This window comes from Phalangium opilio, unplaced genomic scaffold (assembly GCF_054372755.1).
Source record: "Phalangium opilio isolate 3A_F unplaced genomic scaffold, DU_Popi_V2 ptg000013l_1, whole genome shotgun sequence".
NCBI lineage: Eukaryota > Metazoa > Arthropoda > Arachnida > Opiliones > Phalangiidae > Phalangium > Phalangium opilio.
Genome location: NW_028324148.1, coordinates 12027132 through 12051193, shown reverse-complemented (window position 1 = coordinate 12051193; position 24062 = coordinate 12027132). Strand labels below are relative to the sequence as shown.

Sequence of the window (24062 nt, the reverse complement as noted above, 5' to 3'; positions counted from 1 at the left end):
CTTTGCGTCATATCGTGAAAAAAATTGTATTGTGTAAAATGACATAGCTCCCTTTGAAATGAATGTAACGTTAAACGCATTCATTGTAGCAATGCTTTGTACCAATTTACAACTCGCAAATAAATAATCTAAATGTAACACTGACAAAAATGATCTTAGAATCTCTATTTCAAAATTTCTGCACTGTTGAAAGGATAACATCAAATCGACATCAAGTGCAAATTGCCAAATTGCATTTTTTAAAACCAGTACTCGCATATGCAGGGGTGAAAATGTGAATATAATAAAAAAAATCATGTTATTGACATCATACTATACTTTATTACATGTTTCTTTAAGACCTTGACTTCACATCACATACCAAAAAACACGTTGCGACACCTCTTGATTAGAAATTACGTTAAATAAAGAACCTGCATTGAATAATATTCCTTTGTTTTTCTAAATATTTTACCTTCTATAGTGAAAACATTGCTATAGAAAGATAATACAATACTTTCGATTAAAAACGTGCTACCTACATTTTCTCCACAGCAGTATCTGTCGGCTGTGGGGCTCTTTCAAGTTTTTGCTGTAAAATATTACCAAAAACCGGTGGGATTATAATAAGACTTAAAACCTTATACTCCATTAACTTGTGGTTTGAACGTCACCATTAATATTCACATATTTATGGTAGTCTAATTTATAAGCTATTATACCCTTTTAAGTTAATATTAACTCATTTTTGGAGATTAAAAACTTAGCACTTATAAGCTTTTTTTCAGGCCGCAACCAGAGACATACCTTTAAAAAAATAGCTGTTTTTGCGTGTAGGCATAGATCTCCCTCTAACGGCAAACCTCTGGCGGCGCCCCTTTCTTCAAGGGAAACATAACATAAAAATAACTTACGGCTACTTGAAAGATTTGCGATGAAACAGTTTATAAAATTTTGTATATCTGCAATGGCCTGAGGAGATGCTTCTTGTGGTTGAATGTTTAAGGGTGTTATTATGATCCCCATTTTTTTATATAACGATAGGTTTTCTTCCAAATTGATGAGCTCGTGCTTCAGTTCAGACAGTTTTCTTTTGAGCTGATCATTAGGCAATTTTAACTGCTGAGTTTAAGCAGGGATGCTTGATATATCGACACTCTATAGGGATCGGCCTCTCTTGACAAAAGGTGGGGTAAGTATTATTCAATTTAATAGGTGTACGTGAAAAACAGTACAGACAAATAACTCCTACTTCGTTTGCTGCTAGCATAATAAACTATAACTTGGCGGGTCACCGGTAATCCCTAAAATTTAATGCTGTAATCTGACAAGAGAGGATATTTAAATTCAACATCTCTATTTTAACTTTAACATGAAACTACACTTCAGAACGACGCAGGAAGCTCGTTAGCCAATCAGGGAAAGGATGGTAATTTGAGGTAAAGCATTTTGAATATAAATAGTTTAAACCCCACTAGTATTAGGTCAGGTTAAGTTAGGTTCGGTTATTTGAACCCCAATGGTATTAATTCGGGTAAGCTTAGGTTAAGTTTGTTTATTTGAACCCCCAATGGTATTAAGTCGGGTAAGGTTAGGTTAAGTTAGTTTATTTGAACACCCAATGGTATTAAGTCGGGTAAGGTTAGGTTAAGTTAGTTTATTTGAACCCCCAATGGTTTTAAGTCGGGTAAGGTTAGGTTAAGTTTGTTTATTTGAACCCCCAATGGTTTTAAGTCGGGTAAGGTTAGGTTAAGTTTGTTTATTTGAACCCCCAATGGTTTTAAGTCGGGTAAGGTTAGGTTAAGTTTGTTTATTTGAACCCCCAATGGTATTAAGTCGGGTAAGGTTAGGTTAAGTTTGTTTATTTGAACCCCCAATGGTATTAAGTCGGGTAAGGTTAGGTTAAGTTTGTTTATTTGAACCCCCAATGGTATTAAGTCGGGTAAGGTTAGGTTAAGTTTGTTTATTTGAACCCCCAATGGTATTAAGTCGGGTAAGGTTAGGTTAAGTTTGTTTATTTGAACCCCCAATGGTATTAAGTCAGGTAAGGTTAGGTTAAGTTTGTTTATTTGAACCCCCAATGGTATTAAGTCGGGTAAGGTTAGGTTAAGTTTGTTTATTTGAACCCCCAATGGTATTAAGTCAGGTAAGGTTAGGTTAGGTTTGTTCATTTGAACCCCCAATGGTATTAAGTCAGGTAAGGTTAGGTTAAGTTTGTTTATTTGAACCCCCCCCCCAATGGTATTAAGTCAGGTAAGGTTAGGTTAAGTTTGTTTATTTGAACCCCCAATGGTATTAAGTCGGGTAAGGTTAGGTTAGGTTTGGTTATTTGAAACTCAATAGTATTAGAATAGTAAAAATTGTGGTATAATGATCTATTTGTACTTGAAAGCAAATGCAAACTGTAGGATTAAGAATTATTCAAAACGCTAGTTAAATACTTCTATTTCATAAAACAGCAGTTCTGAACTAAGTCATTGATTTTGGAATCGCAGTTGCTTTTACGGGAACTTCCCTTACCCAATTCTGGTCCTCTATAATTCACTGTTCATGTGTGAACGGAGAGCGCCAGTGCCCTACTACTAAAGCTAGTCTACAATCAAAAAAAAATTTACTTCAAAAAGTGTACGTGGAAAACACGCGTGATAGGGTACTCTAAAATCTACGGCTGTAGGTTGAATTTGTTACGTTAGACGAAACTAAAATTTTATAGTTAATATTTTATACCTCTATTGACTTAGCATTAGGCGACTGAAGTTTTAACTTTTCTTACGTGGGCCAATAGTTTATTGTTTAGACGCAAACCAAGGTGAGTTTAAAAACTTTTTAAAATTCATTTAAAAAGTCATCTAATAGTTAGAAAGCTTTTGGGCGAACTCCCTCAACTTTGGATACATTTAACTTCGATACGCCTCAAGAAGCATATTAACTGTTTTACGCGAAACGTCGTGTGACCACTACCAAAGAGATATACCAATCCCATGCGGGCGCCAATTTTCTTATTTTTTCCGGACCTTTTAAATCGCCACGATTCTCCGCTAGAGGCGCGTTTAAGGCTAAAAAATTACGTAAACCTCACGTGATTAGCTGCCTGCTCTAAGTTAAGACCCTCGAGCGAAGGAGCGCGCGGCGGGATTTCATTATTAGTAAGTGTATTAAAGAGACTAAAAAGCGCCAGCTATCAACCACACAAGTCAAATATGGGTGAGGGACCCCCCCCCCCTTCGAAGCGAGCGTTCATGGGCCTTGTATATCTCGTTGGTAGTGGTGTGACAACCTCCTGTAAGCCAAGCTTCTGTCTTTGTTTGAAGGAACGCGAAACCTACCGACTACCCAGTGTCCGTCGGCGGTGACCTGATCCCAACGTCATATCCGTCTACTACTAAATGAAACTACCGTATCCGCTAGTTTTTCACTTCATAAAACCATAAGTATACGTTCCATAAGTATGACTGTATCTATACTTCGTAATGCTAGAGGCTTATTGAGAGCTAGTTGGAAAACGACAAGCGAGAATTGACTACACCAGGTTTTGCAGTTTATCATCCTATTTAGTCTGTACAAACCTTTGACAACTTCTCACCATGCGTCGCTTTACGAGATTCGATGATGTTTCACCTACGTCACTTCATGAAGAGCTCTCAGTAACCAGTGGCATACTTTTGGTACATATCTGAGGAACTTATATTAAAACTGGAATATTCGCTCAAAAAGCTTTGCAATATCTAAAATAGTGATGCCGCGAATATTGATTTTGCCGAATACCGAATACCGAATATTCGGGCGTGAGATATGTGCAACTCGCGCGAAACCGGTTATGAGCTGTAACCCGTTCCGCGAAATACGTATATCCCCCGCACGGACCGCAATGGGACAGGTCTCATATGGTGAGATGAATAGGCAGACGGCTACGCGAAATGTAGGGTCACGTGGGAAAACTCTCCTCTCCTCTCGCCACTAGCTGTAACGCGATTACTGCTCTGCGCAATATTGGCGCGCAAGCAGAGAGAGGGATACACTGTTTAGATCCGCTCTCTACCGCCTCTGCTACCGCGCGCCTGCGTGGAAGCTTTCAACGTTGGTGATAAACTCGGGAAGGAGGAATGAAAAGGGGGAAGTTACGATTTTTCAACGCTCTCTCTTTAACACTATAGGACCCGTCTATAGCGTCTTTAGGTTTTTGGTTCATTTGCGAGTAGATCGTGTCACTATATGCTTTTTTTTATTCATCACAACTTACCACTGGTAGATTATAAATATTAAAGTAAAAATTGTTATTGAAATAAATAATTTTTGAGTAATTTTTCCGTTTTTTCCCTTCATGATTGGAGATTCGGTATTCGGCCGAATATTACGAAATATTCGGCCGAATACCGAATACGAAAAAAATGGCCGAATAGGCCGAATACCGAATAGTAACCGAATGTTCGTGGCATCACTAAATTCTAAAACATAACAAAAATCCACGACAATCAAAGTTGTTTATGTATTTAACTAGATTTTCACTCATCTAGTAGGTGTATTAACGGGTGAACATCTATACTGCCAGCTGTACCGAAATTATTATTTAGTAGCATCGCATCCTACTCAAAACTAGTCATAAAGTTTGAAAATGTTCTGCGCTGTGAAAAGAGTTGTCCAATCTTGGAGAGCGTACGCTTCGGTCCTGGGTGGATTTTTAATTTTCCTTACAGTCGGGCTCTTTGGTTCTATTGGGAATCTGAATCCTTATGTGCTTTCATACTTAAGAAATCGAGTCGATACGTCAATCAAGACGAAAGACATGATATGGATTATCAGCCTCGTTGATGCTAGTACTAATATTGCACTTTTCCCGGCTGGATATTTAACTGATTTATACGGCTATCGCTGGCCTGCAATCTTAGGAACCATCATATTATGGTAATGTAGTCTCATTTGGATATTATGTTGTGAAGTTGTTAACGTGTATTTTTCGAGATACGGTTAATTTCATATTAAACACCTCTAAAAACCAAATTTAATGATGTCAGGAGTCGTGATAACAAGTGCAAGGGATATTTTCGTTACCCCAGAAATCAAACTCGTTTTAAGACTTAGCTCTTAAGAGCCGGCGGTCACTGCTGCCTCTTAGCCAATTATTAACACTTGAGAAAGAAACCTTTAGCACGTGAATGATGTGATCTTTAACTAAACCCCACCCAAATCTCACCCAGAGGTGCAGATATATTCGTTGTTATATAGATTCATGGTAAACAAAATTGTTACTGATTTACTATTGTATCAGTTCGCATTTGCAACTCCGTTTCTCTTCAATGCGTCTGCCAATAAGTAACTTTTAAATTTTTATTGTTTGGAGTTAAGTTCAATGGCAAGATGAGCTACTTTAGACTATAAATTCCAATTTTAGTAGTATATTGTTCCATTTGTAGAATTATTGCTTACAATTCGAACTAATTTGAAAATGGTCCATGACCACTTTTGTGGCAACTGAAATTGAAGTTAGTCGCAACTTCAATTCTGAATTTAAACATCACGTCTTCCATAGCGGTTTTATCTTTGTATCTGTCTACACAATAACTGTGAATTACATCAGCTTTCTTGCAACATTCGCTTGTATTGCGTGGATTGGTGGTGGATTAGCATACATGCCAGCTATACTAGCTGGTCCTAGCGTAAGTTATGTTACTGAAGTTGAATGTTTCGTTACCCTAATGCGTTTTTGTACTACAATTCAGTGGTTTCCAGAAAACTACGGTACTGTTAATGGAATAATAACATCCGGTTCCGGCATCGGAACCATCATGTTAACGTATATGTACACTGTCATAGTTAATCCCGATAATATAAAATACAACACTACTGGAGATAATGAAGGGTTTGTGCAATTATTTCTTTCCCAGAACACCAAGCGCTCACACAATTGCCCCCATATCTAAGCACAAAGGATGTAGGATACCCGCATTTTCACGAGTTCAAACCCCGTGCAATGGCGTACCAAATCATTAAAATCAATGTGAAATAGAAATAGATGGGACATACGCTGACTGACCTAAGTGGTGCTACTTTTGAAGCATTGAGAGCTGAATCAGTGTTAATCACACATCGTCTACGCTTTATTACTTCATGTTAATTTAATTTTCCCTTGCTAAAACTAGTTGGTGGACAGCACTCCCGAATTTCACTTTCCCTTATCTGACAACCACGAAAGCCCTACCACCACTGCACGGTTATCCACATCTTCCAATTTTAAACAATTATAAATATGACGAAGTGGAATAACCACATTGTAGTTTAGAATTTATTTTGTGATGTATTAATCTTTTATCACAAAGAGAATTTTCCCTTTTAAGAATCATTTATGGAAATCCTTTTAAATTTTGCAGGTATTTTACGGACGAAAATCTAATTGATCGAGTTCCTGGACTCATTTGGAAGATGGGAATCTTGTTCATGGCTTTGAATTTTCTGGGCTCTTGTTTACTCTTTCAAGACTCTAGTTCATCTATTTCCAAGAAAAATGTTAGTTTAAAATGTTTTAACTTATAAGTTCTCGAAACCGAGGGCTCCGACATTCCTGCAAAAGTGCGAGACTTCGTTATAAAAACTCATTTGTTACAAAAATTGTGGATTTTGGGTCCAAGCTTTCGTGATATGATATGAGTAAAGTCAAAATTAGACGATGAGAAATCAACAGTATAAATCCCCCAATCAATGGTCATAACACGGCACAAGCAAAGGTCCTTAGTTTTAGCAGGAGTTCATAATAACACGAAGTACGAAACTGGTTGAAAAGCCCGTAACAATAAAGTTTCGCCGTAAAGCTCAGCGGATTCATACACCGCTTAACTCCCAAAGAAATAGTTACCCCATTTTTAGCGCCCACGCGCATTAACTTACACACTTCCGGTTTAGCACTATTTATATCTTTTGATTTTGGGAGCGAAAATGGCTGTCGGAACGGTGTAAATTAAGCCTTGGCTAAGAATTTGGCTTTTAGTCGGGGTTTCTAGTTTTCTACAAAACATTTAAACGATCGTCAATGATGTTTTGTTGTGATATGTGTGAGTGAGGATTCCGTGGTTAAATTAAAACGGTTTGGACAAATTTATTCCCAGTATCTTTAATATAAGAATTGCAACGTGTTTCTACGTCCACCATATCGCCATTTTTCTTTTCGACGGAGATCCCAGCCAACGGGTGTTTTGGAACGAAAACCAAGGAGTATAGATACCACTACGATATACTGTAAGGTTGTATGTCCATAAACAGGCTAATCCTTTCTATGCGCAACGACAGAATCTTGTTGTTCGCGGTTTTTACCATTAGCTCTATGGCCAGTTTCATACTTCCCCCCCCGCAGGGGGATTATTATGAACTCCTGGTTTTAGTTTATCGAGGCCACCAACGTTAACTATTCTCGATCCATGGGCTAAATGGTCACCGTCGTGTCTCTTGGATGTCAAGCAGGGGTACCAGCAGGGGTACCAGCAGCGGTGTATGGTGTCAATTGGCGTATGTAACTATGTTCTTATTCTTACTCGTTTTATTGTATTTCAGGAGCATGTCGACAATAACGTGTCAGAATTTTTTATTAGAGATTATTTAAAGCGAAAAGATTTCATATGTTTGTGGATCACATTCTTTCTTCTGACGTTACCAACTACTTACATTTTCACTTTCTTCAAAGTAAAACTATGCTTCTTGCTCTTAAATCCTCAGAAAAATATTCTTACTCACTAACATTTTGGAAATTTATATACTAACAAAATTCGGTTCTAATTCAACAAACTTGCATCGTTTCGTAAGACGTACGGACTTTCAATTGTTGAAGATGACCATCAAATTACGAATGCTGCATCCTTCGCAATGACCGGCATAGTCCTGGGAAAAATTTTAATTGGCGTGTTGATGGACAAAACGTCTCATAAAGTAAATTTATCCCTTAATAAAGACTGAATTCTGGACCTTTACATTAAATCATAACCTTATAATACTCTCTATAAGTATGGATCGCGAAGAGGGATATATATTTCCTTTGAATCCATACTTCTAGAGTGTGTGATAGGACTATTACTAAAACTACTATTTTATATTCCTAATATTAAGATTGGCCTTCTAGTATTATCACTGTGTCTCGGTTGTAGTATCCAGTTACTATATTTTGCGTCCTTTCTTCCACGACTGTACTTCACGATATGTTTCGCTTTATTGGGTTTCGTTGCACTTTCAGCAGCGACTAGCACTTACACTTCCGTGCCAATATGCGTTCTATGCATATTCGGCCCCACTCATTCGGGAAAATTAATCGGACTTGTATCCACTGCTCAAGTAATTATCGCTACCATAAGTTTATAAGATATGACCCATAAGTATAACACTAACTATACTTCGAAATGCCAGAGACTTACTGAGATCTAGCTCGAGAACGACGGTTTTGCAGCGCCATCTTCCTATTTAGTCTGTACAGCGCCTCACCAAGCGTCACTTTTCGAGAATCTATGACGTTTCACCTACAACACTTAATGATAAAGTCTCAGTAACCAATGACATACATATGGAACATATCACATAAACTTGTGTCGATACCAAAGCAAGCCCTATTTTAATTGAGAATTTTTTGTTTTCATAGGTTGTGGGCAGCCTATTATCAACTGCAATGGTTCAACCCTTACAAGATCTGCTTGAATGGCGATACATGCTCACTCTTCAACTAGTAATTGCCATCATTTGTAAGTATAAAATCAAGTTCAGAAAGCCAACGCTACGAACATACATACATTTAAGTATTGGTCCTTAACCGACCGTAGGACCCTCAATTATCAATTGTTGAAACGCGTGAAATTTTAAAGTTCTAAAGAATACTTAAATAATTATAATTATTGCCCCTTATATTGACCCCATCTACGGAGGCGTACTTTATCCCAAGGGCACAAAGTGATCATTTGTCTGATTTTCAAAGGGTGTTCATTGTGATGATTTTTGATATTTTTTAAGGCTCGGTTTTTATCGTAATTCTACCGAATAGGAAATCTGAATCCACAAGTAAAAAAGTTGAAAACCCAAAAAAACTGGACGAACCAATATTGACCAATTATATTAGCAAGTCTTATAATACTATATTTTAAATTATGTTAAAAATAAAAGATGATAACGCTTACTGTTTCGGTTAATTTTCTTCAAATTAAAATAATACCTCAACTACTGTGTTCCAACAATAAACTTACCTATAAAGCTACTCTACTAGCTAAAAACCATTTTGCATTTTAAAAATGTGCGTGGAAAAAACATGTGATGAATTACATCTATCTTTTAAGTCGTTCGCGTTTTCCCACCCTTTTCACAGGCCAAGGTTGTACGTATTAATGGTATGCTTCTCGCTTTTAGTATTATATTGCCATAATAAGGCTCTCTTACATCAGTGCGACTCTCTACTGCTATACCCACAAATACTATTATATCGTAGCATAGTGTACCACGAAAATACAAAAATAATAAGTTTGGAAATGTTCTCCGCTGTACGGATGATTCTTCAATCATGGAGAGCTTACTCTTCGGTTCTCGGTGGATTTTTAATCTTCCTTACAATCGGATTTTTTGGTTCTGTTGGAAATCTCAACCCTTACGTGTTTTCATATTTAAGAAATCGAGTTGATACATCAATCAAGATGAAAGACATGATATGGATTCTCAGTCTCATTGATGCTAGTACGAATTTAGCACTTATACCGGCTGGATATTTAACCGATTCGTATGGCTATCGCTTACCCGCAATTCAGGAACAATCATATTAAGGTAAGATTTGAAATAAAAATTGTGAAAGATTTATGATAATTTTTTCAGTTGAGCACTTTTGTGGCGGAATTGAACCAAACAGGTGCTCATTAGTTTCTGTTATTATGTTCGCTTTATTGTAACATTATAATACAGTTTTAATGAAATGTCCATGTAGTAGCAGGAATTCGTATGATAAGAGGAAGTTTTATGTAGTCATTTTCTCAACGTATCTAGGCTGTCTTTGAGAAAGGAACTATAGACTAATCATTACTCATGACATATTGTGCGTCACGACTAATTTATCTCCCTGCCACTCCTGACCTCGCGTTGCTATACGTCACAATCGTATGACCTTTTAGAACATGAGCTAGGAATATAAGCAGATGTCCAACCAATTAAATCACACTTTGAAAGACGCCATAATGACGGAGAGCATTCAATTCCAGCCCACAAAACCTATTAGCTTTTTTATTCCTGGAAGCATAAGTTTAAATGATATATTCCAAAAGTATGAAACTACATATACTTCGTAATGCTATATAGAAACTTACTAAAAACTAGTTCGAGAACGACGCGAGAATTGACTACACTCGTTTTTGCAGTCCATCTTATTATTTAGTCCGTACTAAGCCTTGACAGCGACTCAACAGGCGTCGCTTTACGAGAATCTATAACGTTTCACTTACGTCACTTCCAGACAAGCTCTCAGTAACCAAGGACAAGGTTATGGAACATATCTTATGAACTCAGGCTGGTAGTAGCACATAAGAATGTTCATCAGCACTGAAACGTTTCATGTGAAGAAATGCATTATGAGTGAAGCATAGCCTTCTTTTCTCTAATGTGTCCCCTTTATATTCGAACTTTCGTTAACCAGAGTTATCTTTTAAGACTTAATCTCTGTTAGAGACATGGGCCAATAAATGCAGTTCATGACTGTGGAATGTTAGTGGAAGTCATGTCCATTAGTTTAATGGCCCAACAGCAAAGTTATTTACAAAATATCCATAGCCAATATGGATGTGATTCTTGATGTTTCGGTGAAACTTCAAATCTTTGTTAATATAATCTGTTTTTCTTAGTGGTTTCTTCTTCGTATCTGTTTACACAATATCTGTGAACTACGTTAGCTTTTTAGCAACCTTCGCTTGCTTCGCGTGGATTGGAGGTGGATTAGCATTCATGCCCGCTATACTAGCTGGACCATGCGTACGATATGTTAACTACTGAAGTCGAATCATAATTTCGTTCCTTTAATGTAATTTGGTACGGTACTACAGTGGTTTCCAGAACACTACGGTACTGTTAATGGAATAATAACTTCTGGTTCCGGCATTGGAACCATCATGTTAACGGAAATGTACACTGTAATAGTTAATCCTAGTAACATAAAATACAACAATACCGGAGATAACGATGGGTTTGTACAATTATTGAACGAGCCTGAGGTCACATATGACCGCATATATTGGTACAAAGCAGTATACCCCTATCTATAACATGAGAACGAACCTGCCACCCACATCAAGCTTTTCTTACATCATTTGCATGGTCATGCCTTGAGAGAGGAATCGGCATTTTAGTTCAATCTATCCTACAAAGCACATGGTACTCTGTATGATTTCTACCTTTCCATTATCATCACCTATCTCTAAGACAAGGGATAGAGAAATAACTAAACTGAGGCATGCCAAGTCTCGCTTTCTGTGTATGCTTTTTGGTTGACCAATCAGGGTTCTACTTTGTGTCTTTTTCCTGTCTCATCATTTTTTAAAATAGATGCAATTTTTGTAGGTATTTTACGGACGAAAAGCTTATTGACCGAGTGCCTGGGCTCCTTTGGAAGTTGGGAATAATGTTTTTAGCATTGAACTTTCTCGGTTCTTCTTTACTATTTCAAGACTCTAAATCAAAGATTTCTGCAACCAATGTAGTTTGCTAGAAATTATTTAACACATAAGACCGGGGAAACCGAGGGCTTCGACATTCTCAAAAAAAAAGTTGTTATTTCTATATTTCGTCAGTGATTTAAAAAATTCCTCTGTGATTTCATGGCTAGGATTGTTTGATTTCGTGCAAATGTCGGAACCCTTAGGGAGAACCCTGAAAGACTTTTATCAAGTTGACCATCGGTTATAAAACCACGCAAAATCTTCACAAGGAACATGATTATTATAAACCTTCACAGGTGATGAGCACAGTCTCTTTTCGGTTCCGTGTAATTTATAATTTCCGATTATCGTTAATGAACTTGATATACATCAAGTTCATTAGCAATAATCAGAACGGAAGAGGGTCAGCTGGACTAGTCTTTCTTGAAAACTTATATCTACGTCAACCTTGAGTTGCTCGAATGTCGAGTCGGCGTTACCGACATCTGAACATACCGTGAATGATCAACAGAAACATTTATTTTTATACATTTTAATTTTTTTCAGGAGGGTAGCGATAGCATCACTCCGGAATTTTGTATAATAGATTATTTAAAGCGGAAATACTTTATATGTTTGTGGATGACTTTCTTTCTCCTGACGTTACCAACTGTTTATATTTTCACATTCTTTAAAGTAACTATTACCTTACTCGCTCTGAAATTCTTAGAATAATATTCGAAATCATTAAAAGTTTGAATTATATACCAACACAATTCGGTACAAATTCAACTAACTATTAGTCTGTTATTTTTCGTTAGACGTACGGACTTTCCATTGTTGAAAATGACCATCAAATTACGAATGCTGTATCATTTTCAATGACCGGAATAGTGCTGGGAAAAGTTTTAACAGGCATATTGATGGACAAAACGTCTCACAAAGTAAGGAAAAGAATTTCACTCCATAATTCTTAATTAAACTCAATGAATGAAAACCATAACCTAATAATACTCTCTATAAGTATGGATCTCCCGTAGGCTGCCTTTGTTAAAACCATAACAGAATAAACAATGATTTTCTTTCCTTTGTCGAGTCGGGTGATGATCACAGTAGGCTATTGTTTCTCCTTTTGGCAAATCCAATCAAAATTAGACGCCCATCCAAAAGAAATACGTCACCAGAAGACGCGCCTTTATCCTTTTGTAAATGATACCTTCAAGGCTGCAATTATCCTTTCAATCCATACTTATAGGATTGTGTTTCAATTTATTGACACAATCTTACTAATATTTTCTTTCACTCTTATCAAGATTGGTCTTCTTGTAATATCACTGTGTCTCGGTTGTAGTATCCAATTGCTATATTTTGCGTCCTATCTTCCACGTTTGCCCTTCATGATTTGTTTCGCTTTATTGGGGTTCGTGGCATTTTCAGCAGCGACAAGCACTTACGCTGTCGTGCCCATATGCGTACTACGCATATTTGGTCCAGTTCATTCGGGGAAATTAGTCGGACTCGTATGCACTTCTCAGGTAATGTCCTCTTTTATCGATAGCTATGCATAACGTATTTTTATTGGTCCGCGGCATTTAGGCGCCGGGCATTGTAGACGTAATACACCGATACATTTATTATCAAATGGTTTTTATGTGTTTTACACTAGCACGTATCACATTATATATTTAACCTAACCTATCCCAACATTGTAATGTTTCTCTGGTTTAAGGTAACTGTTATCGTACCACTTTTGAGTTTTAAGCTAAGCGTAATTAGTCTCCAGTGTCATAAATCTTTTCCGCATTCTACGATAATGCCAATGTTGCGACTGAATAAAAAACGCGATGATATGTAAGATTTGTGTCCAAAGCCGAAATTTAGCAACACAGAGTTAGTTCGGGCGACTAAAATCCGTTTGAAACCGGCGTCGAAGATACCGTGCCCCGAAAAAAACTACCCCTTGTGGCCCATAGTCTAAATGACCGGCGCCGAAATTGTTTGCGCCGTATTTTTATTCAAAAACATTATATTTCCATAGCTTGTGGGTAGCCTGTTATCGACTGCAATTGTCCAGCCCTTGCAAGATCTGCTGGAATGGAGATACATGTTCACTCTTCAACTGTCATTTGCCATCATTAGTAAGCATACAATTCTAATTACAAAATTTTGATTTTGCCTAGGCTATAAACGGAAATTGCCGTCAAATTGCAATTCACTTTCATCATTACAAAGATCAATTTCATTCTTCCATTTCTGAAGTTCATGTTCATTAAAATGTTACTTTTTAGGCTCAGTTTACATCATAATGCTACCAGTTAAGAAATCTGAATCCAAAAGCGAAATCCCAAATAAACTGGACGAACCTATATTGATCAATTATATTAGCAAGTCTTACAATACTCTATTTTAAATGGTGTTAAAAATAAAAGAGCAATGTATTTCATCAAAATACCACTAAATAAAACTAAATTTTATAAATATTTAATTCGATTTTGACCTGAATTTAATCTGAGATTGTCAAAAGAATCTTCCCAAATAATTATTTTTGGGAAAATTTTTCCGAGTTTTGTATCTTTTACCGTAATTTATCATAATAATATACTATTTCCGTTTCTCTGTATTAAAAAATGAAAGAATTTATAATAAAACTTCGTTGCAAGGGCACCCGAAATAATTACTGTCCTTGAAACTTTAAGGGGAAAAAAAGAACCGTAGGTTCATTATACTCAATTGAAAAAACCCTTTACCAGATCCCAAATTTTTTCTATATGGGCAGAACAGGTTATTATAAGTATTTAAGACGGTTGTAAGTTTTTTTGGTCCGGAAAAGAAATATGTTTATTTTCGATGGTTTATTCGAATTGTTTTTGATTGTAACGGTAATATGGATAACTATATCATTTACACAAATATATTTACGATGTACCGAGTTACCACCCGGTCCAATTCCACTTCCCGTCTTTGGAAATATATTAAGTAAGATTTTTTATAATGCAAAAAAGGCTTAGCGATTCTCACGTGGATGAATCGAGCAACTCTTATATTAAATCGTTCAAACTTTTTTCCATATATTAAGGTTAATAAATGGTTGTTAACATTTGAATATTGCCTGATGGTTAATTGTGTTGACTTTAATAACTTATATCGTTTCTTGGATAAGTTTAACTGTTTTGAATTGAATACGTTTGAGGGGATCAAAGTCTATTTACGCTTGAGGGGATCGAAGTCTATTTACGCTTGAGGGGATCGAAGTCTATTTACGCTTGAGGGGATCGAAGTCTATTTACGCTTGAGGGGATCGAAGTCTATTTACGCTTGAGGGGATCGAAGTCTATTTACGCTTGAGGGGATCGAAGTCTATTTACGCTTGAGGGGATCGAAGTCTATTTACGCTTGAGGGGATCGAAGTCTATTTACGCTTGAGGGGATCGAAGTCTATTTACGCTTGAGGGGATCGAAGTCTATTTACGCTTGAGGGGATCGAAGTCTATTTACGCTTGAGGGGATCGAAGTCTATTTACGCTTGAGGGGATCGAAGTCTATTTACGCTTGAGGGGATCGAAGTCTATTTACGCTTGAGGGGATCGAAGTCTATTTACGCTTGAGGGGATCGAAGTCTATTTACGCTTGAGGGGATCGAAGTCTATTTACGCTTGAGGGGATCGAAGTCTATTTACGCTTGAGGGGATCGAAGTCTATTTACGCTTGAGGGGATCGAAGTCTATTTACGCTTGAGGGGATCGAAGTCTATTTACGCTTGAGGGGATCGAAGTCTATTTACGCTTGCGGGGATATTCCATCATATTAAAATACCAACGGAAAAGGTTCTTATGAGATAGCTATCTTTCTTTTGATTTTGTCACTAGAAAACCGGTGAAGGATTTGATGGAAGGCTTCAAGAAGAAATATGGCAGCATTTATACGATTTGGTTCGCTTCAATTCCATTCGTAATTGTAAACGATTGGAAACACATCAAAGAAGTGCGAATAACCAGAAGAAACGACGTAATTTCCAGACCAAATTTGAGATCTAGTACGTAAAATTTCAAAGAACAATTTACATGTTTTCAACAAAATGATAATCCTAATATTTATTGATGTTATTTAAGCTAGACCTTTTCTGGAATACATGGATTCTATAGTAATGGAAGCTCACACAAAGAAATGGGAAATCAGTCGAAAAATAGGACATGCCTCTTCAAGGTTTGTATTTATATGCTTTTTATGGAATGAGATATATCACCAATTAAAAGACTAGCTCCTTTTACCACAAAACCCCGCCAATTCGACTATACCTAAATTGATACCAGTACTTCTGATATTACCATAAGCCTATAACCCCAATCAAAGTTCACATCAGAAGCCTCCTCCAGCTAGGCGTTTGCGATAAATTTTTCTGAGGCTGCAACCGCAGCGCGTTATGCTGAATTTTCGGGTCCTGACCACCTACTTTTTTTTTCTAAAATGCAATACCTATAAGAGTCGTTTATATTTTTCTGTGAGAGCAAGTAGGATGGGGACTACAGTTTTCTGCTAAAAAAAGACTTATGAAGGTGCTAGTCAATGTTTTTAAATCGAATTTGATCAGATATAAATATGGTGTCATAAATACCCTTTGAAAAATGTTCAACACATCTAATCTCATCACACCTGAACAGGAAATTTTTTTATCGCCAAAGCCGGTCACAGTAACTCCCTATATAATAAACTCCTTATGTTTATTTTTATTTTTTTTTATTTATAAGTATTACGTCTATCTCTATAGAAGGTTTGCGGAGCTGGAGAAACTAGCGACGGTAACTGAAAGCAAAGTGGCGAAAAGCGTTAGAAGTATGCTCTCAAAAAAATCTTTCAACCCAGCGCACGAAATTGAAACCCTAGTTTCCGATATCGTTTCTGACATTACTTTCGGGTGCAGTATTTAATTTACAATTGTACTTCCTTTAAGTTTATTGCTTATTTTTGTTTTTTTAATTTTATAAACAGAGCTGAAAACCTAAGCAAACAAGAGTTGGATGTTATAAACACAATGAGTCAATCAATGCACGATAATTTAGGAAACACACCGGGAGACGTGTCCATTCTTTTATTACCATTTTACTACCACAGAGAATTGTCTCTAAGGAGAGCTTGTAGAGGATTTGGTCAACTTGTAACGAAAAAGTTCGAAGAAAACAAGAAAACTTTCGAGCCAGGTGATAATTTATATATTTCTAAAAATTTTAATATTAAAAAGTGTACGTTTAAAGGCATGCCCACACTATCGATAACGAGCTTTCGAATTTCGAGCTCTTCGCTCGCGTCTTGTCTCCACACACGAGTTTTCTAAGCAACGTTTCAACCAATCAGCATCGACTGCTAATCGTGTTGACTATTTATCACGCATCACATTGTGAACCCTCAACTTAATGATCAAATCTTAGCAGTAATCAGCCTTATCTCAGTGAAAAAAATATTTCCCTAACATATATGGATTTTCTATTTTTAATTATATTTCTACAAAATAAATAGGCCTATAACTATTTATATTTATTTTGTAGAAATAGCGTATGTTAAGGGGTTTTGTAATTACATTTATGACTTATTGAGTCAAATACGTATTAATTTCATTTCCTTTTCATAGGTATGAATCGTAATTTCATCGACTCTGTCCTAAAGTCTTCCCAAGAAGCAAGGGAAAATACCACAATGGAACATAACCAATATTTACAAGATGATAACTTGAAGAAGATTGTCGGAATTCTATTGCTAGGTAACGCAACAATATATTTAATAAATTGTTCCACATTCTTATATTTTTTAAATCATTTAAGGAGGAACTGATACAAGTGTAGTAACGCTAACATGGATATTCCTTGTTCTTGTTACCTACCCCGATGTTCAAAAACGTGTACGAGAGGAATTGTTGGCCAAAATAGGTATAAGAAGATGAAATTGACGGTATTTCCGATATAATTTCTGTATTCATTCCAACAAAGGCCAATAGAAATAAGAGATAGATGAACAAAGGTGTCCTTATGTGACATCACGATTTTTCTCTAGATTCTTGGGCAACCAATCAGAACTTCTTTTTATGACGATATCTTTTTTCCTCTCTCCAACGAAAATAGCTCAGCCATTTTCTTTTTGTTTCAATTTTTTGCTCCTTGTTGATCATGAACTTCGTAGTGCAAATCTTCTATTTTCCATCTCTGCATTCATACTCATATTCCCTTAGTATACCACAAGGAAAAAAAAATATTTCAATAGACTCTGGACTTATTTCTTATTCACTTTCTACTATTATTGTTTGCCTTTGATCATAGAGTATACTGTAGAGTATGAAACCGCGTGGGCCATGAAATCAGGATAACTCTAATAATGCTTAAAAATATTTTTAAAGCATTGTGGTTATTGAGATTAATCAGATTTGATAGTGTACAAAGAACATTCTACTAAACGAAATAATTATCTTTCTTTAAATGCAGGTAACAGACTACCACTCCAAGAAGACCGGTATCAGTGTCCTTACACACTCGCTGTCATATCAGAAACATTAAGAATGAGACCACCAGTGCCATTTGGTGCAATTACTAAAGCTAATAACGACACTGAAATAGGTGGATGCAAAATTCCGAAAGGAACCTCCGTTCTACTAAATTACGAATCGGCTCACTTCGATCCTACTCTCTGGTCAGAACCCATGAAATTCAAGCCAGAGCGTTTCTTGGAAGAAGATGGGAGTTACGTCAAATCTAAAATCGAAGGATTTTCGGCCTTTGGTCAGGGGAAAAGGGGTTGCATCGGCGAAAAATTGGCTAAAAATATACTTTTCCTCATTCTCGCTAATCTTTTGCAAAAATACCAGATTTGTTTAGTTTCATATTCGGGAAAAACCGAATTAGAAAGACAAAACAATCCGGTGTTTAACCTAAGCGTTGATTACGAAGTTAAACTTCTACCAGTTTGAATACAAGTCACGCAAATTAAGATCTATGTATTAGCTAGGTATATGTGGTTGGTGATATTACGGGTATCTTAAATTCGTATGCGCTAAAGTAGGACAATAACACGTTTTCTAATTCGCCAAGGTAATCTACGAGATGGTCCCATGTTTGGGGTACAGTTCTTACACGCACTTAATCAAAGAATTAATCAATATTTAAACTAACCACAAACACACACTCACAGATCATAATCGTAAAAGCGATTTAGTCTTTCACACTCGTAGCTAAAAAGCTATTGCCACGACATATATTTTTTCTTTAACATAACGGGAGGGTGTGGGTTTTATCTAGAAGGGTCTACCGGCCGTCTATAATACGCCACACCAACGTAGCCTTTATAAATAGTGCCCTTTAAGCCTGAAAATTAATCTCTAACGATGTAGAACCACCGACACCTTATTCGCTCTATGTTTTTATGCGAAAACGTGAAATAACGTCAATATAATCCACACTTCAAGAAGCCTATGTTTTCAAAAACATGTTAAGACTACTTGTTATTTGTAATTGAAACTGTGAAGCAGCCTCTAAAAATTTATCAAATACGCTAAATGAAAGTATTATTGCAATTTAGTCTGGAATGTGGCGCAATCATGTAAGCCAAACTTCTGGGCGACAAAGTTTGAGGGGAATACAGAAAATTTCGGTACTCATGCTTCATAAGTGCCGACTGTCCCCCGGAGGTGACTTGACCCCAACACCCCCTTCCGTGACCTCCCAAGTAAACCTCATTTTCTTCCCCTAATAATAACATACTAAAACCTGATTAAACGAATCCTTGCCGAAGACAATTATAATAACCCACATGCATTGAAACCCTTAATAAAGAAATTGCAATTAAGAAGTCATCACACTCACACACCGCGCAGAAAAATTAAAACTTGATCGTTTTGTATCTTCCACCTACTATGTATATTTTACAATAAGTAACGAAACAGCAATGAAATATATTAATAAAATAAAATATTTAAATATCTAAAGCAAGACCTACATGATAAAACTCAATTAAGTTTGTAACAAATTTCGTAAAGCTAGAATTAAAATTCCAATAGTCTAATAGATGTCGCTAAATCACAAACGTACCTTACAAATTTTCCATTCTACCCAGATGAGATTCAGCGAGCAGATTAATTTTTACCTCTCCGAGTGACGTATGTCACGGAGAGGTTCTAAAATCGACAGGCATGTCTGTGTGTGTGTGTGTGTGTGTGGGGGTGGGTGTGTGTGTGTGTGTGTCAGGCTGTTGTTATTGACTTACACCCCAGGGGACCGCGTTCGCAGTTTCCGAATCGAAGCAAATGTGTTCGCCATTTCCGGACCGCATTCACAGTTCCCGGAAAATTCAAAACTTGAGGCTATCCACAATTCAACTGGCCATTACTATTTCATCTGACTAGTCAATTGTCCATTCCACAGGAACACCAATCTGTATTCACTGGCTTCTAACACCACCACCTTCTGGGCGTTGCTTTTGTCCATCCCACAAAGACACCAGTCTGTACTTACTGGCTTCTAACACCACCATCTTCTGGTCTTTGTTTTTGTCCATCCCACATGGACACCAGTCTGTACACCTGGCTTCTACACCACCATCTTCTGGTCTTTGTTTTTGTCCATCCCACATGGACACCAGTCTGTACACCTGGCTTCTACACCACCATCTTCTGGTCATTGTTTTTGTCCATCCCACATGGACACCAGTCTGTACACCTGGCTTCTACACCACCATCTTCTGGTCATTGTTTTTGTCCATCCCACATGGACACCAGTCTGTACACCTGGCTTCTACACCACCATCTTCTGGTCATAGTTTTTGTCCATCCCACATGGACACCAGTCTGCACACCTGGCTTCTACTCCATCATCATCCTTAAGGTTAAGACATACGCGGCGATCGGCCAGGGTTACGAGAAACGTCCGGCCTCCCAATGGCGGGGCTTCCACCAAAGGTTCACGCAATTGCGCTGTTCTTATCCATAGCTGCGATTCGAAATCCTTATATACTACCTATTAGAATAAGGTGAAGCAACCGGCGTATGCTTCATTTTAAACGCCAATATTAGTCAAGTCTCTCAAGAATGTTTAATTGTTCTTTATCAAGACGATGTAACGCTCAATAAGGCGAACAACTAACGAAGAAAATATTTAATATTAATTATATTTATTTTAATATTTAAGATAATCTTGTTTCTAAACTCAAAATTAAAACGGAAAGAGTTAAAAAGCAGTCTATTTTTTTGTCTGTGTGTGTCTGTCCGTTTTCACACTAGTGCGCCGAGTTAGCAGTTCGCTTTGTTTTGATGTGTTAAGAAATCCTACAGAACCTTAATATTCACTTTTTCATAATATAAAGTGAATATGTGGAAATCTTTTTCGTAATTACGATGCATTTAGTACTTTTGTAGCTTTAAAGCTCTGTTTCATTTTGATATTCCAAGAATGTTTTTTAATATTGTTATTTGAAATGGATGTTTATATATTACTTAAGCTATACTACATCTGTTTATAGCATAATCCTTTCTATAGTGATTTCAAAACGAACGCAACGATATTGGTCAAATGTACTTTTATTTTTCAATAGGCCTAGTGAACCAAAAAGTAAACGCTTGGGTTTGGTTTTCGTTTCTGTAATGCAGAGACATTAACGGTTCAGAGTGAGCCGAAAGTTAAATACACTGTTAAATAATTAGGCTTAGATTTTATAATCATGGTGGATATCTGGGCCGCGTTCAGCAGAGCTCAGCGCTGTTAGCAGTGTCGTACAGGACGGGATTTTGCTTTTGAATTTGACGTCACGGTGCTCAGCGCTGAGCCAGCGCGGTCTTCAAAGAAAATAGTCGGGTTTTGGGAAAACGTGACGTAAAACGCGTAGTTCTCAGCTTGGCGAAAAAACATGGAGGAATTAATACAAATAGCTCTTGCTGATTCTGATGGGACTATAGCTATTTAATTGGCGTGAAACCATTTGATGACGCGAGAATTTTAAGAGACATGTTACTTTCTAATTTTAATTATAAAAGACGTTGTTATCTATCTCTTTAAATATGTTATCATACAATTTTTGTTAAGCCTTGGTACCTTGCACGCTTTATTGCGCTAGCGTCATTTTTAAAACACCGATGACCGGAAACAAGCTATGACGACAGATCTCACCGGTAACCGTTTTCCAAAATCCGCTGTCATTTTGGGGAGCTCTGCTGGACGCAGCCCAGACCAGTGAAAGGTCTGATCGTAATCGGATTATAGCTTCGTGTTTTCATGCTATTTATGGTGCGCATTTATTTCCAGTGTGTGTATCCACAAATAAGCTTTGGTGTTATGTAACGTTAACAGTCATGTTGACAAACTAAGAAAATCGTTGAGGTGAAACGAGAGGATAGTGTTTACATGGCAACCCTGTTGTGAATATGGCTTTGAACATAGAGGGTATACAGTTGAGGAGTAGAAAATTCGGCCTTTACAAAAACGTAAAGGTAATATCCCTCCAAAGGTTTAGCTCTTCATTTCCCGTTTTTCCCCCATCGGATGATTTTAATGTGTACAAGTATATCCTTATTGGATGTAAAATGTCGTCTGATTTACAGTATATTTGCTATGCTTTGTATACTGCTTTAATATTTCATAAATTTTAACTTCAGTATTTGTTCTTAAAAAAAGAAACATTTCCATATCTGGGTAAGTAAGTTTGTAAGTAGTCCTCCTCGGAGAGGTAATATTTTGGTTTTCCCAACTTGTTATCTTTATGACGTTACGCGAAATAAGCCTCTCCAGATGTTCCGAACATCATTTCACCCCTCGGGCAATTTACCCCTACTATTAGTTTAAAATTTATTCATTCCTTTAATCGTCCTTGAAATATTTCGAGTTTTAATGTTGATTTTTTTTCTAAGAATCTAAATTTTTGAAAACAAATCGAGAAGACAACAATTTAAAAATAATTATATTTTGAATAATAAAATAACCTCAAAGACAATAGTAAAGTATTGAATAATGCACGATGTTTCCTGAATATTGTAAAAAATTATTTAAGGTAAATGTATTGTACGTTTTGCCAAAAAATAATATTTAAATTTATTGGAATACAGTACTTTAGGAAAAGATTCGCCACAAAATACAAAGAACTTTCGATGTTTTCTTTTTGCCAGTTTTAAAATTTAAATAAGGTTTTTATTAAATTCAGACACGTCGAAAAACCGTTATTTAATAAATTTTAATACGAGTATACCAGATTATTATTCTACCTGTTTAGACACCGATTTTATGTTTTTTATATTTATTAAGAAAAATTTGTATCCACAATTATGTTACTTCGTACAAACGCGTTTTACTCACTACCTGTAAGGCGATTAATATTGAATCTAAAACATTAATATAAATAATTGAGATTAATGAAATATTGAAGGCCAGTTTTTGATTTTTTGCCAAACGAAAAACATATTTTTAAACTGAAATTTAATAACGTATTTTAAGGATATTGTTCAAAAATTTTTTATATTAACTCTTAATGATTGAATTATGCAGATTTGGTGACATATAGATGTAAATATTTTTCATTAAATCTCTTATATGAAAAGGTTTAATATTAAGGAGTATTTATAAAAGCAGATTATTATTAATTCATTAATAATAATAAATACATAATGAAGTCATATAAGTTGCGTTTACAATAAAAATATTTGAACCGTTTTCAATAGGTCGAAATGCAACATTTTGTTGTTAACCACAGAGATCTTTTAAGAAAAATGCAATTATTATTTTTAAAAGTCGGCCAAGTATTTACAAAACGGCAGCAACATACTCCAACGCAAAAACCATACGTAACTAAAGAAATCAATAAGTATAACAATAAAGTAGTGAAACATGACTTTCGCCAACCAGTAGGCTTTTTATCAGGACACTCATAGAAACGACTCATGTTGAGCCAGAGCCAATAGGAATTACCAAGTTTATAAGATATGTTCCATAAGCATGACACTACTTCTATTTCGTAATGCCAGAGACTTATTGAGTGCTAGTTCGAGAACGACAAGAGAGAATTGAAGTCCTGCACTCTGTTTTGTAATCCATCTTCATACTTAGTCGGTAATAAGCCTTTGACAGCGCCTCACCAAGCGTCACTTTACGAGAATCTATGACAAGCTCCAGTTTGTAACTAGTGACAAACTTATGTAACATATCTTATAAACTTATGGTATGATTTTAGAGTTGCCCTTATCAAATTTAGGATTACGGCAATAGAAAATGTCATACTTATCGCTATAACTGCTCTCAAACCAAGTGCTTGGCAATGTTCCACAAAAATCATAATTTGCAGTCTAACAATAAAGATAGTTGTCACGCGTTCCTCGTATAATAAACACGTTAAAGACATTTACTCCGACACTTTTTCTACTTGTCTTATTTATTAACTCATTCTTCTTATGAAGAATTAACATAACGTATTACTACGCCCTAACCTTTCGTATATTATAAA

The 24062-nt window shown here is 36.3% G+C and overlaps 4 protein-coding genes across 4 annotated transcripts; all 4 read left to right on the top strand.

The window, feature by feature from the left end:
* Positions 1 to 4389: 4389 nt before the first annotated feature.
* On the top strand, positions 4390 to 9298 carry LOC149709157 (uncharacterized). Its single transcript, XM_089864560.1, has 8 exons — positions 4390 to 5633; positions 5697 to 6271; positions 6345 to 7473; positions 7557 to 7647; positions 7768 to 7890; positions 8068 to 8289; positions 8591 to 8690; positions 8956 to 9298. The coding sequence occupies exons 3-8, from the start codon at positions 7418 to 7420 to the stop codon at positions 9084 to 9086; spliced, it is 723 nt and encodes a 240-aa protein (XP_089720686.1). The 5' UTR covers positions 4390 to 5633; positions 5697 to 6271; positions 6345 to 7417; the 3' UTR covers positions 9087 to 9298.
* Positions 5430 to 6507, top strand: LOC149709158 (apicoplast pyruvate carrier 1-like). The gene is made up of 3 exons (XM_089863927.1): positions 5430 to 5633; positions 5697 to 5836; positions 6345 to 6507. Exons 1-3 carry the CDS (start codon positions 5430 to 5432, stop codon positions 6505 to 6507), a joined length of 507 nt encoding a protein of 168 aa, XP_089720053.1.
* A 65-nt stretch (positions 9299 to 9363) lies between the features above and the next one.
* Positions 9364 to 14042, top strand: LOC149709156 (uncharacterized). Its single transcript, XM_089864561.1, has 5 exons — positions 9364 to 9753; positions 12174 to 12302; positions 12428 to 12550; positions 13645 to 13744; positions 13895 to 14042. The coding sequence occupies exons 1-5, from the start codon at positions 9712 to 9714 to the stop codon at positions 14014 to 14016; spliced, it is 516 nt and encodes a 171-aa protein (XP_089720687.1). The 5' UTR covers positions 9364 to 9711; the 3' UTR covers positions 14017 to 14042.
* A 1708-nt stretch (positions 14043 to 15750) lies between these two features.
* On the top strand, positions 15751 to 18555 carry LOC149709155 (steroid 17-alpha-hydroxylase/17,20 lyase-like). The gene is made up of 6 exons (XM_089863926.1): positions 15751 to 15809; positions 16372 to 16518; positions 16593 to 16801; positions 17230 to 17358; positions 17420 to 17524; positions 18014 to 18555. The coding sequence occupies exons 1-6, from the start codon at positions 15751 to 15753 to the stop codon at positions 18553 to 18555; spliced, it is 1191 nt and encodes a 396-aa protein (XP_089720052.1).
* Positions 18556 to 24062: the final 5507 nt, after the last annotated feature.

Bases quoted from the DNA above. Each gene is read 5' to 3' on its own strand.
- LOC149709158 (XM_089863927.1), top strand. From the start codon at position 5,430: ATGACCACTTTTGTGGCAACTGAAATTGAAGTTAGTCGCAACTTCAAT. The intron at 5,634-5,696 runs GTAAGTTATGTT...ACTACAATTCAG, and splicing joins CTATACTAGCTGGTCCTAGC to TGGTTTCCAGAAAACTACGG. The intron at 5,837-6,344 runs GTTTGTGCAATT...TAAATTTTGCAG, and splicing joins ACTACTGGAGATAATGAAGG to GTATTTTACGGACGAAAATC.
- LOC149709157 (XM_089864560.1), top strand. From the start codon at position 7,418: ATGTCAAGCAGGGGTACCAGCAGGGGTACCAGCAGCGGTGTATGGTGT. The intron at 7,891-8,067 runs GTAAATTTATCC...CCTAATATTAAG, and splicing joins TGGACAAAACGTCTCATAAA to ATTGGCCTTCTAGTATTATC. The intron at 8,691-8,955 runs GTAAGTATAAAA...ATATTTTTTAAG, and splicing joins ACTAGTAATTGCCATCATTT to GCTCGGTTTTTATCGTAATT.
- LOC149709156 (XM_089864561.1), top strand. From the start codon at position 9,712: ATGGCTATCGCTTACCCGCAATTCAGGAACAATCATATTAAG. The intron at 12,303-12,427 runs GTAACTATTACC...ATTTTTCGTTAG, and splicing joins ATATTTTCACATTCTTTAAA to ACGTACGGACTTTCCATTGT. The intron at 13,745-13,894 runs GTAAGCATACAA...GTTACTTTTTAG, and splicing joins ACTGTCATTTGCCATCATTA to GCTCAGTTTACATCATAATG.
- LOC149709155 (XM_089863926.1), top strand. From the start codon at position 15,751: ATGGAAGCTCACACAAAGAAATGGGAAATCAGTCGAAAAATAGGACAT. The intron at 16,802-17,229 runs GTGATAATTTAT...TCCTTTTCATAG, and splicing joins CAAGAAAACTTTCGAGCCAG to GTATGAATCGTAATTTCATC. The intron at 17,525-18,013 runs GTATAAGAAGAT...GAGATTAATCAG, and splicing joins GGAATTGTTGGCCAAAATAG to ATTTGATAGTGTACAAAGAA.